This window comes from Hippopotamus amphibius, chromosome 4, assembly GCF_030028045.1.
Source record: "Hippopotamus amphibius kiboko isolate mHipAmp2 chromosome 4, mHipAmp2.hap2, whole genome shotgun sequence".
NCBI classification, from domain to species: domain Eukaryota; kingdom Metazoa; phylum Chordata; class Mammalia; order Artiodactyla; family Hippopotamidae; genus Hippopotamus; species Hippopotamus amphibius.
The window spans coordinates 153,451,158-153,465,368 of NC_080189.1; the positions used below are offsets into that span (position 1 = coordinate 153,451,158).

Sequence of the window (14,211 nt, forward strand, 5' to 3'; positions counted from 1 at the left end):
GTGAATAAAAAGGCATGGGCTTAGTCTTTTCTGTGTTATAATATCACTCTCAGGCAGTGTTTTGGTAAAGAATATCCTTGAGGCTATTGTTGTAGATCTCTACCACTCTACTTTGTATACCTTCTTCTCTCCACCCCGTCTTCCTTTACTCCCATTCCTTTCTCCCCACTCCCTTTATTTTCCCTGTTTTTCTTCTCCTCTGCCTTTGCCTTAGGCCTTCCAGTAATAACCAGTGGCAGCTGTGAGCATTGCTAACCCTCTAGGTGTAAAGAGGTTGCTAACTTGCTCTGGATCACTGAGTGTTAGCCAGTGTTCTTCAGAAACATGTGGGATAAAACTCCAAACCAGTTGGAGGATCACTTGCTTTAAGATATGTGGGTTGAAAAATCAAGACAATAACAAATAGCTAAAGAAATAAGGTATAGGAACAGCTTTTAAAAAATAAGAAAGTTTTAGCCACAGCAATCAGAGAAGAAAATGAAAGGAATCCAAATTGGAAAAGAAGAAGTAAAATTGGCACTCTTTGCAGATGACATGATATTATACATAGAAAACCCTAAAGATTCTACCAGAAAAGTGCTAGCACTAATTGATGAATTTAGTAAAGTAGCAGGATACAAAATTAATGCACAGAAATCTCTTGCATTCCTATGCACTAACAACAGAAGAGCAGAAAGAGAAATTAAGGAAACTCTCCCATTTACCATTGCAACAAAAAGAATAAAATACCTAGGAATAAACCTGCCTAAGGAGGCAAAAGACCTGTATGCAGAAAACTATAAGACACTGATGAAAGAAATCAAAGATGATACAAACAGATGGAGAGATATACCATGTTCTTGGATTGGAAGAATCAACATGGTGAAAATGACTCTACTACCCAAAGCAATTTAAAAATTCAACACAATCCCTATCAAATTACCAATGGCATATTTCACAGAACTAGAACCAGAAATTTTACAATTTGTATGGAAATGCAAAAGACCCCAAATAGCCAAAGCAATCTTGAGAAGGAAAGATGGAGTTGGTGGAATCAGGCTCCCTGACTTCAAACTATACTACAAGGCTACAGTGATCAAGATAGTATGGTACTGGCACAAAACCAGAAATATAGATCAATGGAACAGAATAGAGAGCCCAGAGATAAACCCAAGCACATATGGGCACCTTATCTTTGACAAAGGAGGCAAGACTATACAATGCAAAAAAGACAGCCTCTTCAATAAGTGGTGCTGGGAAAATTGGACAGCAACATGTAAAAGAATGAACTTAGAACACTTCCTAACACCATACACAAAAATAAACTCAACATGGATTAAAGACCTACATGTAAGGCCAGACACTATAAAACTCCCAGAGGAAAACATAGGCAGAACACTCAATGACATACATCAAAGCAAGATCCTTTTTGACCCACCTCCTAGAATCATGGAAAGAAAATCAAGAATAAACAAATGGGACCTCATGAAACTTCAAAGCTTTTGCACAGCGAAAGAAACCATAAACAAGACTAAAAGGCAACCCTCAGAATGGGAAAAAATAATTGCCTATGAAACAACGGACAAAGGATTAACCTCCAAAATATACAAGCAGCTCATGCAGCTTCATACCATAAAGCAAATAACCCAATCCACAAATGGGCAGAAGACCTAAATAGACATTTCTCCAAAGAAGACATACAGATGGCCAACAAACACATGAAAAGATGCTCAACGTCACTAATCATCAGAGAAATGCAAGTCAAAGCCACAATGAGGTATCACCTCACACCGATCAGAATGGCCATCATCACAAAATCTGGAAACCACAAATGTTGGAGAGGGTGTGGAGAAAAGGGAACTCTCCTGCACTGTTGGTGGGAATGTAAGTTGGCACAGCCACTATGGAAAACAGTTTGGAGTTTCCTTAAAAAACTACAAATAGAACTACCATATGATCCAGTAATCCCACTACTGGGCATATACCCAAAGAAATCCATAATCCCAAAAGAAACTTGTACCATAATATTTATTGCAGCACTATTTACAATAGCCAGGACATGGAAGCAACCTAAATGCCCATCAACAAATGAATGGATAAAGAAGATGTGGCATATATATACAATGGAATATTACTCAGCTATAAAAAGGGATGAGATGGAGCTATATGTAATGAGGTGGATAGAACTACAGTCTGTCATACAGAGTGAAGTAAGCCAGAAAGAGAAGGACAAATATTGTATGCTAACTCACATATACGGAATCTAAAAATGGTACTGATGAACTCAGTGACAAGAACAGGGAAGCAGATACAGAGAATGGACTGGAGAACTCGAGGTTTGGGAGGGGGCGGGGGGTGAAGGGGAAGCTGAGACGAAGTGAGAGAGTAGCACAGACATATGTGTACTACCAACTGTAGGATAGATAGTCAGTGGGAAGTTGTTATATAACAAAGGGAGTCCAACTCGAGGATGGAAGATGCCTTGGAGGACTGGGACGGGGAGGGTGAGGGGGACTCGAGGGGGTTAGTCAAGGAAGAGAGGGAATACGGGGATATGTGTATAAAAACAGCTGATTGAACTTGGTGTACCCCCAAAAAAAATAATAAATAAATAAATAAAATTTAAAAAAGTAAAAAAAAAAAAATATAGCTGATTCACTTTGGAGTACCTCATAAGCTGGTACAAGAGTGTAAAACAATTATATTCCAATAAAGAGCTTTAAAAAAAAAAAGGGCAGTCCACGAACCAGCTGCATTAGCATCAGTTTGTTAGAAATGTAGAACCTTAGGGCCTGTCCCAGACCTACTGAATCAGAATGTATAATTTAACAAGATCTTCAGATGATTTCTATTCACATTAAGGGTTAAGAAGCACTGTTATAAGGGAAATGGTAAAAATGACTCCTCCATTGGTACTAGGGACTTTCTGTAATGTTGGTTGACTGAGCCTTCCTTAGCCAGCAATACAAAGGCATGTTTCCCAGATGGAAATTTTCAAGGCAAAGTGGAGAGCATAGTTAAAGTGAGACATATTCTCTCCCCAGTCAGTGTACCTTCCTTGGTAACAAAGCATCTTTCTTCTTAGAATCACTTAAGGGCTCCTTCAGTTGTTGGCCTCTAACGCTCTATACCAGCCTTACCCCAGGTGATCTCTAGCCACTCACTATATAATGGCATTTGTTTGGAGCATTTGTGCAGAATACTGATATGAGCATTTTGAGTGTATGTACATTTGCATGTGTAGGGGAACAGGTGACAAGAGGAAGACTGAAGAGCAGAGGGTTTCAAAAAAGAAAGGGAGTGATCCCTACCTCTAAGGAGCTCATTATCTAGCTGAAGAGAAAAACACATTTATGAAATTATTTAAGAAAATTTACAAAGCACAGTACTAATGAGTACAAGACAGTTTACAGTCTTCCCACCTAAGTATTATGGAAGTGCCAAATTCATTTCTTTATTTTAACAAATATTTACTGAGCATCAGTGATGAGCTAGGCACCATGCTAGACATTATCTAAGGTATATAGAATGAATCAGAGCAGTCTTTTTAAACATTCTAAAAATGGTGAATCTTGACTTGTATTTTGAAGAAAACAATGTACATGAACCTGCAGAAAATGGAAAGCATTCAAAACAGCATTTTGCAGTGGAAAATATTATTTATTTATTTTTCATTCATGCATGCATCTTTCTAAGAAGATTCTTAGGAGCTACAATCATTCATTTCTTGAATTTTTGAATACTTCATATATTGAATATTTGTTGAATACCTGTTATTCAGCAGGTACCAGGAATTTCCCTGAGACAAATAAGCAAATGATTACAAATACATTAGGAAGCCATAATTAGAGTTATTTCAGGAATACACTGGAAAAACAAAAGAGGAAGTAGGTGACTCGAGGGGAGGGAGTCAGATGTGACTTCCTAGAGAAGATGACACTTGAGCTGAGTCTTAAAAGCTAAGAAGACTTTAACCAGAAGGCAGGTAGAAGGAAAGGACACTCCAAGCAGTGGGAGTAGCATATGTTATGGAGCTGAAAATGAGTCATCTTTGTATTCTCAGGTACTCCCAAGAATAGCTAGACTCTAAGATAGAGGGAGGATATGAACCAGACATGAACCAGAGCCTTTACACATAGTTTTCTTCAGGTGAATATCTTTAGGTGGAGCATCTCCATTTCCTCTCTCTCTCCCTCTCTCCCCCTCTCCCCCTCTCCCCCTCTCCCTCTGCCACCCTCCACATACATACACACACACACACTTTTTGCCTACTTAGCTTTTACTGATCCTTCATTTTCAAAACATAAATCCTTTTATCAGGGTGGCTTTCCCTGACCCTCCGATATAGTTCAGATACTTTCAGTGTATGCTCTCATAAAACCGTGTTCCTTTCCTTTAGACTGGTTTTCTTAATTTGTATTTATATATTCATTAATGTGACTATTTGATTAATATCTATCTCCCTCACTACATCAGTGGCTTTAAGTTTTGTTTTCACCACACCCATAGAAAGACACACATTAAACACATTAGACATCACAAACCAATGATATACACATACATATATAATACATATAAATATATATGCGTGCATATATATAAACAAAAATAAGTTTCTTGAAACAATATTCATCTTTACCATGTGTGATGAAATATATTTTCTATTCTTTTTCATTTAAAAAGTTGTTTACAGATGATTTTACAGCCTACTTCTATTTGTGATCTAGAGTTTGAAAAACATTGCAACAGATTGCATTAGATTAGAAACAATATCTAGTTTTACTCTCTACTCTGTCCCAGCATCTAATGTGACACTTAGGGCATAGAAGATACTCAGTAGAAATTTAGTGAATAAATGAAAGGAATAAAATGTCTTACAAGGTATTATTTTTAAAGTATGGTTATTCCCATTTTTATCAACAAGCAAACTGAAGGTTAAAGAAAGTTTTAGTAATTTGCTGAAATTCCTAAGGCTAATCATAGGCAGAACCAGGATTCAGATTCAGCTTTTACTCTAAAACCATGCTAATTTCCTATTGTGCAAGTAAAAAGAGGAAACATATAGGTTGCTTTTGGGAGGTGGAAAGCTGGTAATATCTGTAGCAGAGAAATAATTAAAAATAAGTTTATTCAGATTTGAGATGCAGTTAGTGCAGAACTCTGAAAGATAATTGACTTTTTAATTTTCTACAGTAAGAAAATTATGATTATCTTTAGAATACTGCAAAAAGAAGTGTGGTATAGATGAAACAAAATTGGTTAACTGTTGATAATTGTTGAAGCAGTGATTTCTATGTCTGTTTTAAATTGTTTCATTAAAAAAAGAAAGAAAAAAGAACTCATGAAAGCAGCACAATAAGGATACCATTGCAGGAAAATTACAGTATTCTCTTTTTTACAAGTGAACACTGAAAATACAATAGGATTCCAAAAAACACCAGAAAGCCAAGAGTTTATTAACTGAGACAACGTCTAAAAAGCACAAGATAACAACATCTAGTAAGTAGAAGACACCCAGTGTTAATTTTTGTTCCTCTTCACATCAGGTTAACCAAAGCCAGCTGTGCAAAAAAAGTGACTTATTATAAACAGCATTGTATATATAAGCCTTTAGAAAAAATACTGCTCTGTAGTCACATAAAGAAGCAATGAATTTTATATCTCCTCTCTAAAAGAGGGAAAATACTTTTTATTATTTATCAGCATGACTGCAAATGTGATTTAAATCTTCATATAAGTATCTTTATCTTTGTTGTGTATGTGCCCCGAAACCCTTGCAGTATGCCGATTACAAGGAGGTAATGGTAATTAGGTATGCATTGCCTTGCCAGTAGTATTGGTCTGAAATCCACATCATATGTGAAGAATACCCTTTTGAATACATTTATCTCCAGGAATATTTTTTCATCCAGCCATTACTACACTGTATATAGAAAAAAAATTTGATAAGAAGTTTTTTGCATGTCAATTCTTAATGTGTTTCTTCCAATTTAAAAATAAACAGTCAATGGAAATTGTAATGCAACACTGCCAATGTATTTTGATTTAGAAACAGCATTTTGATCCATCATAAAAAAAAATACTATATTGGAAATTCAGGGACTGGGTTTTTAGTCCTAGCTCTGCCACTAACCATAACTTGTTAAAGGTACTGAACCTTTTCTATCTGAGTTTCTTCATTCTGTAACTCATTTCCTTCAGCTGTCAAATGAAGAATAGAATATATGTTCTTCTTACTTCATTTCCTATTTTATGTATGTGTCTCCGTGAGTGTGTACACACACGTCACACATACATACCCATTTATTTAGGAGAATAGGCTAAAAGAACTTCCTAGTAAGAAGTGCAAGAGTGGAAATTATGGACCAACAAGAAAACTATCTCCAGAGACACCAAGAAAGGGCACAATTTGGACCACTTCTAATAGTACTTGCGTATCAAACTAGTAGTAACAAAGCCCTTTTCTAAACTAGGAGATCAGAAAAGTATTCCACTTTCCTGAAGCCTTATCTGATCATCTGAATCAAATTTTAGAATTCCAACACTAGGTTCTTATTCCTTGCTATAGGTCCATTCTGATGATTGTTCTTGGTTCTGTTCATCTCACAGCTGCCGATGGCCCAGGAGATCGTTTCATCATTGGGGAATCCCAAGCTGGTGAACAGGTGAGATTCATAAGCCTGAAAGGCCCTAAAGATTTAGTTTCATGGACTTTCAGCATCTAATTCTAGACTGCTGCCGTTGTTGTCATGGAAATCTTAGAGAAGGATTAGACAGATTATCAAAGAGATGAAAGGATGGTTCCCATGAGAAAGAACCAAGTGGATTATTTCTTAACTGAAAGAATCTGCATCTGTTAATATACAGCATGGTGTTAGTATGTTTCACAGACATGCCCCACAAGCATTTTCCAGCCCTGTGATTGGATGAATCTTTCTTCCAGTATAAACATTAATGTTCTGAATAGAGCTACACTTTCTAAGTGGTCTTCACAGACTTTTCCACAACTCGTGTTACAAACAAGGAAATTTAGATGAAGCAGATTATTTAATCTTTCTAGCTAATCATTTTGATTAATTTTTCTCATTAGGGAGCTAACCAGGGAACAGGTATACATATATTTCTATTAAGAAATGAAGCACTAATGGGCCATAGTGGAAGTACAATAGAAGTCCTCTTATTAATGCTTTTGATGCCACTAATTGGTCATTTAACTGGAAATAAGTTACAAATGGGAAATTATCTTTTACTTTTAAAATAAATATAAATTTAACTTAAATGAACATTTATTTGTCAATAATTCAATGGAGAGCCAAGGCTTTTTTTTAATAAGTATCTGCTATTTAAATTTCTGTCATACCCAAAAAGGATTATATGTGATTTCCAGTTTTGATTTCTTTAAAGTGGAAAAAATTTTAAGGGCCTTTGCAAAGTATCTAAGTATAGAATCCGTCTAGATTTTTTTTATATTTTTACAATTTTTTTTATCGTTGCTTCACCCACTCCTAATTTGACAGCAGTTCTTCTTAGCAGCTTTTTTTAAATGAGTTTTTCCAAAGATTTAACTTAATTTTTATAGGGAAAAAAATAACTTTTTACAGTCATGTATCATTGGTTTATGTAATATTTATTTAAATAACTTAATTCAGTAGCAGCTATTGCCACAAACTGCTCCAAACAAGTTTGGGAACAAACTCAGTTGAATCTTAGGTATACAAGAGAAGAGTCTAACATTTTCAAACTTACAGTGTGCTGTAGGCATCATTATGTTCAATAGGAAATAGAGAGCATATGTTAATCCAGTGAGTTGTGAAACTTGGTTAAAAGAGCTCCTTCCTTATTGACTAGAACCAGAGGAAGACAAAACACTTTTCTCTTCTTCTACCACCAAGCACTCATAAGCATTATATAAAAATAAAAGAGGAAATAATAAATAAATAGGGCAGTTTGAGCAAAAGCTATGTCCCATGCCTTAGCATGTACTCCCATGTGTACTAAAAATAGAGAGAGGTTGAGGAAGTATATAGGAGAAGGATGGTGCCAATGGTGGTGACCCTAGCTCCCTCACCTCTACATCCAAGCATTGAGGAGTACTGTGTACAGGTCTGTGAGGCTAAGCCTGGCACTGTAGTAATTAGATCCTTGTCCATGCTGTACACAGGCTGGTTTTGGCCTTCGTGGCTGTTTTCCTGACAAAAAGAACAACTAAGCCTGAATCCCTTTTTTATAAATAACTTGCATGGTAACTTCATAACTTACTTGACCTCTTGGTATGTATATCCATCAGCAGTGGACATCTAAAGCATTTATTTTTTTTTAACAAAGCCCCAAAATATCAATTATTCACTTCTCTGAGCTTCTACTAAGTCTATCCAACATTTATCAAACATATCTACTGTTTGTACGAAGCACTGTGCTATGTTCTAGGGATATAAAATAGGTTAATACATGATTACTACTCTTAACAGTTTATATCTAGTGGAGAACACAGAGTATAAACAACTAAATATAATACAATATATTAACTGTTAAACTAATGCTGTCAGTCATGCTATGGAACATAATAGAGAGGTTGAGCATTTCTTCTTAGAAGTGCTAGGCAGATGACATTGGAGCTGGGCCTGAGAGTTTTACAAAAAAAGAAAAGAAAAAGGAGCATCCCAAACAGAAAGAACAGTATAAGTCAAGACCCAGAGGTGTTTGAAAAATTGCATGGTATTAGGAAATTGCAAATAGTTTCTGGTAGTTACAACCTAGAATACTTAGACATAGGTAGCGATTGTTAAGAGCCTTAAGGACCCTTAAACTTTATTTACTAGTTAAGACTTCCAATTGATTACTATAAGCACAAGAAAAGTTGTGAAATTTAAAAATTACTAACTTCTTGTAAGTTCTCATAAAAGTTTGATGGGAAAAAAAGATCAAAACTATACAAGAAAAACAGGGTTTTTCCTCAAGTTACCTGTGATGTACTTTGTCTATAACAGATGTATCATACACATACAGACTTCACAGCAATCTCAGAGATCTTGCAAGAGCCAAATTGCTCACTTATTGAAAGTAAATATACTTGAGCACTAGGGTGCCATTGCATACACTGAGACAGTTACAACATGATTTATTGGTATACCAAAATACTTGATCTTAAAGCACTTATAGTTTGGTCCCATTAATTAGCATTCGACACTTTCAATTTCATTTATATAATTATGAAGTACTATCATTGGACAAAGTTCAAAACACTCAACTCAATATCTCTATTAAGGAAAAAAATCAAGATTTTTATAGTTCTTTTATAAAGTATATAAGGTACTTATATGAATAAAAATAAAAAGTTAGTAGTCTTCACAATCTAAAGGAAGTACTTCATGTATTGCTAGAGTTTTTCCAGTTGATTCAATTCAATTGCAGTTTATATGTCTACTCTAAGTCGATATATAAATGTATTTATATATCCAGTAATATCTTCTACATTAGATTTAATGTAAGTGAGCTGGTAGGAATCCTTATACCACCTAGAACTACTGGTTTTGGATAGGAGCCAACTTTTTTCTTAATAGCCACACAAAAACATTTCTTAAGAGTTGGTTTAAGCCAAGATGTAAAGAAAATTACAGGTATAACTTTAAGTAAAACTTAAAGTAAATTTACGTAATGTGGTACATTGAACCAAACTAAATTGAGGCAGGGCTCCAGGCTAACACACTTCAGCTTAAGAAGCAACTACCCTGAAAACTCACTTTGTGATTCACTTTCTGCCTTAGCCAAAAAGATACTTTCAGAAGAAAGAAAGAAAAAGAGGACTTCTTCAGGCCTATATTAAGTATTTTTATTGCACAGTCTCAGAAGATAGTTTTGATATTAGCACCTCTACTAACACATATATCAAAACATTGATGCTTTTCATCAAAAATCACTGCACTGGGGCTTCCTAGGTGGCACAGTGGTTAAGAATCCGCCTGCCAATGCAGGGAACATGGGTTCGAGCCCTGCTCCAGGAAGATCCCACATGCTGCAGAGCAGTTAAGCCTGTGCGCCACAACTGTTGAGCCTGAGCTTTAGAGCCCATGAGCCACATCTATTGAGCCCATGTGCTGCAACTACTGAAGCCCACGCGCCTAGAGCCCGTGCTCCGCAACAAGAGAAGCCACAGCAGTGAGGAGCCCACGCACCACAGCAAAGAGTAGCCCCCACTCACCACAACTAAAAGAAAGCCTGTGCACAGCAAAAAAGACCCAACACAGCCAACAAAATTAATTAATTAATTAATTTAAAAAAAATCACTGCACTGCAGAATGGTCATGTTTAGTGAACTAAGAGATGCACCAGATAGTAGTATCTGGGGTTGAAAAAAAATTAATGCATTGAGCCCTAAGCTTTTTTTTTTTTAATTCTATGCATTATCTTGATAGAAAATTACATTAGAATGTAACAATTCTGAATAAGCCTGAAATGTCTTTTATTCAAGTAACAGAATAAGGGGATATAAAGTACATAGCTTAGTGCCAGATCTGATCCCAAGAATCTTTCTCCAATGACTTGGGGAAAAAATCAGTGAGAACATTGGAGTTGTAAGCCAAGAAAGATTACATGCTTCATGTAGTTGTGATAATAAGATCATGCATGCTTATTCATTCATTCTGGAAATATTTATTAACTATCAACTTTGTGCCAGACACTTTCTAGGCTTTGGGATGATAGAACAATAAATATGTCTGGAAAGGGGGTGATTAAAGATTAATGCAAGGTTTCTACCCAAGATATAGATAGGATTAAGGGAAACTAAGAAAGGAATGTGAACCACTCAGGTGCTAGCAGCAGTGACATTCCTTTACCACCTCTAGGTCTGAAGGGGCAAAGGGAGAGAGTGGTATCTGGACCTGGGGAGATTGATAGCTATGGGAGAGGGCCACCTAATAGGAGATGTGACATCTGTAGTAGAAATGACATAGCCATCACCAAACTGCAGCCCAGCAGGGAAAGAGCAAGGGGAATAAAAACTGTACTTCTCTCTCTTTCCTACCCTCTGAATCTCTTGCTGGCCCCTCCCATTAGCTGAATCTAACCAGAAGCCAGAGTGATGGGAACTTGGTTGAAACAGTCCATAGAGGTCAGCCTTCTGGGCCACAGCACAGGATAGAAAGTGATGATGTGATCTAGAGAGGCAAACAGAAAATGAAACAATTTCTGTCTTTATAAGGCTTATATTCTAGAGTATAATAATACACTTAACACTGAGCCTAGCATAGATTGAGTGTTCAATAAATATTAGCTATTGGTGGTATTGTTTACAGCAGTAACATTATGAAAATAAGCTTTTTAAGGCTTTTCTAACAAATAAATTTCCAGTTTTACTTTGATTGTACATCTAGTGAAGAGTATTTTTCCTTAATCATTCCCTAATTTTTTTAATGTGGTAAAAAATGTATAACATAACATATACCATTTTTAAGTGTACAGTTCAGTAGTGTTAAGCATATTCACATTGTTGTAACCTAAAATTTTAAATACTTAAGAAGCAGATATCTTTGGCAAGGTAGTCTTTTTTTATTGGGAAATTAATGTTATCTCAGAATTTTCTTTTGGGGGAAATTTAAAGCATTCGTTTTCCCAACTCTGACCTAAATCATGGCCCATGACAAGTGACTCTTCTGAGGCCAGATCAAACCTATTAGATGGAACTGACAGAAATATGCTTTTTCCTATGCTGGGAGAGGTGTGCAGGGCAGGTCCTATATAGTCAGTTTCCTATACCATTCATATGAAGGCTCAGGCAATGAAAATCTTGGACATAATATTTAACCCAAATCATTACAGACACTGGAATCATTTCTAAATTATTTAATTATATCTGCTAGACATTTATTATTATTTGCAAGGTGAACTAATATACTTTATAAAGATTTTCAAGAGCAATAATTAAAATAATTTTTCTGGCTTGCCTTTACTTAACTAAAACATGATTGATAAAATACTACATTTCTGAAACATCAGAACTTCAGTAAATGATCAACCTGCCGGTTTTTTATAATTGCTATTCATAAAATCATATTGCATGGCATTTTTTAAAGACTGTCAAATCACTTTATATACATTAAGAAAATTCACATTGAATAAGAGACAAAAGGAAAGCAGGGCATCGAGAAAGACATCTAGTAGTCATTACCTTAAGTCAAGTGAAAGCCTCTTTGGTGTAAGTGTAACTGTTTGTGACTTTTATTACATTTTCCCAAAATGAATAAGACTATAAGATTTTCCTTTTATGGTTTGTTTCAAAAATTGTTACATCTCCTGCAGACTTTTCCGTTGTAGCAGCAAAGTAAATCGACTCTTTTCTTGTATCTTTGTATTTCCAGCCAACTCAGACAGTAATGCCAGGACAAGTCATGCGGGTTACAACAGGTGCTCCAATCCCCTGCGGTGCTGATGCAGTAGTACAAGTGGAAGATACTGAACTTATCAGGGAATCCGACGATGTACGTCATTACCAGGTCTTATGGCTCCATTCCTATGGCAGTATTATAAGTCATTCCCATTTTCTGCAGTGTTTATGAGATTAGCCCAATTTTTTTGGTTATGTTAGGACCTTACATTGCAGTGTATAGTAAATAAGGAATTGGCTTCGGCTTGAAAACCTTTTGTTACAGGAGATGTTTTTATGATCATTACTGTGATTACAGCAGAATTTGAACCACATTTGAGCCAAGAAATTGCATATGCAAGCAAGGAAAGAAACTACCTCAAGATAGAAGAGCAGAGATATTAACTGTTGACCTACCATCTAGCTGAGAAATTTGTTCCTCAAGGCTAGCTTCTGCTAAAATGTGAAGGAGATTTTAATAGAGAATTTAACAAAGAACACTTGGGCAAATTCTTGAATATTACACTAAGCCAAGCATTTAAACCAAATGACCCTTTCAGCTCTGGTTTTCTATAATTCAGCAAAATCTGTGCCACCAAATTACAGTCTGGAAACATTAAATTTACGTCAGTTTCTCCTCTATTGCCTAAAATAAAGGACTCTGTTCTAACTAGGCCTTTATCTCACAAAACTAGTGACAATTATTGAAACCAGAGGATCAGTCACTAATAAAAGAATAATTTCAACTGAAGTTTTAATGACTGGCTGTCTTACTTGTTTTGTGAAGAAGTTTAAGATACCTTGTATTTTTAAAGTTAGAATTAATGACAAATATATATTCTCCTGGGCTGGGTATATAGTAAAATTTGGCCATGCTGAGACACACCCTCTCTTCTTGATTTAGGGATTTTCTCTTTAATCACCTTCCCATAAGTAAGGCTTATAAAATTCAACTCTTGGCATACGAATCGCATTGCCCTGCTGTTAAAACTGCCCAACAAATTTATTGACATCAGGGAAGCCAGCAGAGCATTGAAGTCCAGAACACATGCATCCACAGACTCTGCCAGATGACAAGACACAGTTCCAGTGTCACAAATGTTATTCACAGTCCATAAATGTAAAAATGAGGATCACCAGTAATTTATAGAAATCTACTACTAGACAAAGTATAAGTCCTTCACTGAAATTTCTGCAGGTATTTGGGAACCTTGGCATAGTATTGAACCCATGACTTATGGGAACAGAGAGACAGGTTATCTCCACACACATTCACTGTATCTATTAGGGTAGACATCTATATTTTTTTTCCTTGAAAATGCTACTTAAGAGTCAATATTTGAATTGGTACATTTTTTAGAAGCATGAGAATCAATGAAAATGTTTGTTTGTTTGTTTGTTTGTTTATTCCTTGGCATCAAACCTAATTTTTTAGGAACCTGTGGTAGAAATTCATCATGTTCAAAGGGTTTAGCAAAGGATTTTCTGTTCCTCTATGTTTTATATATTCTGGGCCTATATAATGACAAAAGCATCTTTGTAGCTAAATTCTGTTGGTCAAAATTCAGTTAGATTGTTCTGTTTGAAATTACATGACTTGCTTTTATTACAGGGCACCGAGGAACTTGAAGTACGAATTCTGGTGCAAGCTCGGCCAGGCCAAGATATCAGGTAAGTTTGTAACACATAGAATGTATAGCCAACTTTTGTTTCTACCATGATCATGAACTCAGGAGAGCATGACTATTATAAACTCACAGCTCGTCAATTAACCATTAGCTTTCAGGGCTTTTAACAAGCAGCAAAATTAATTTTGTGAATTCTATATCCCATGTCTTCCCTACCTACTTTGTTTGTAAAGTTGGTAAAAA

The 14,211-nt window shown here is 35.8% G+C and overlaps 1 protein-coding gene across 8 annotated transcripts in view; it reads left to right on the forward strand.

The window, feature by feature from the left end:
• Window positions 1–14,211, forward strand: part of GPHN (gephyrin) — a 596,826-nt gene that overhangs the window by 509,635 nt on the left and 72,980 nt on the right. For 5 of the 8 annotated variants that reach the window (XM_057732172.1, XM_057732168.1, XM_057732169.1 and 2 more), the window contains 3 exons: window positions 6,589–6,644; window positions 12,336–12,470; window positions 13,953–14,011. In XM_057732172.1, the coding sequence (XP_057588155.1) occupies window positions 6,589–6,644; window positions 12,336–12,470; window positions 13,953–14,011 (250 nt within the window). The remainder of the gene's footprint in view (window positions 1–6,588; window positions 6,645–12,335; window positions 12,471–13,952; window positions 14,012–14,211) is intronic. The other 3 variants (XM_057732171.1, XM_057732173.1, XM_057732175.1) reach the window with 1 other exon arrangement.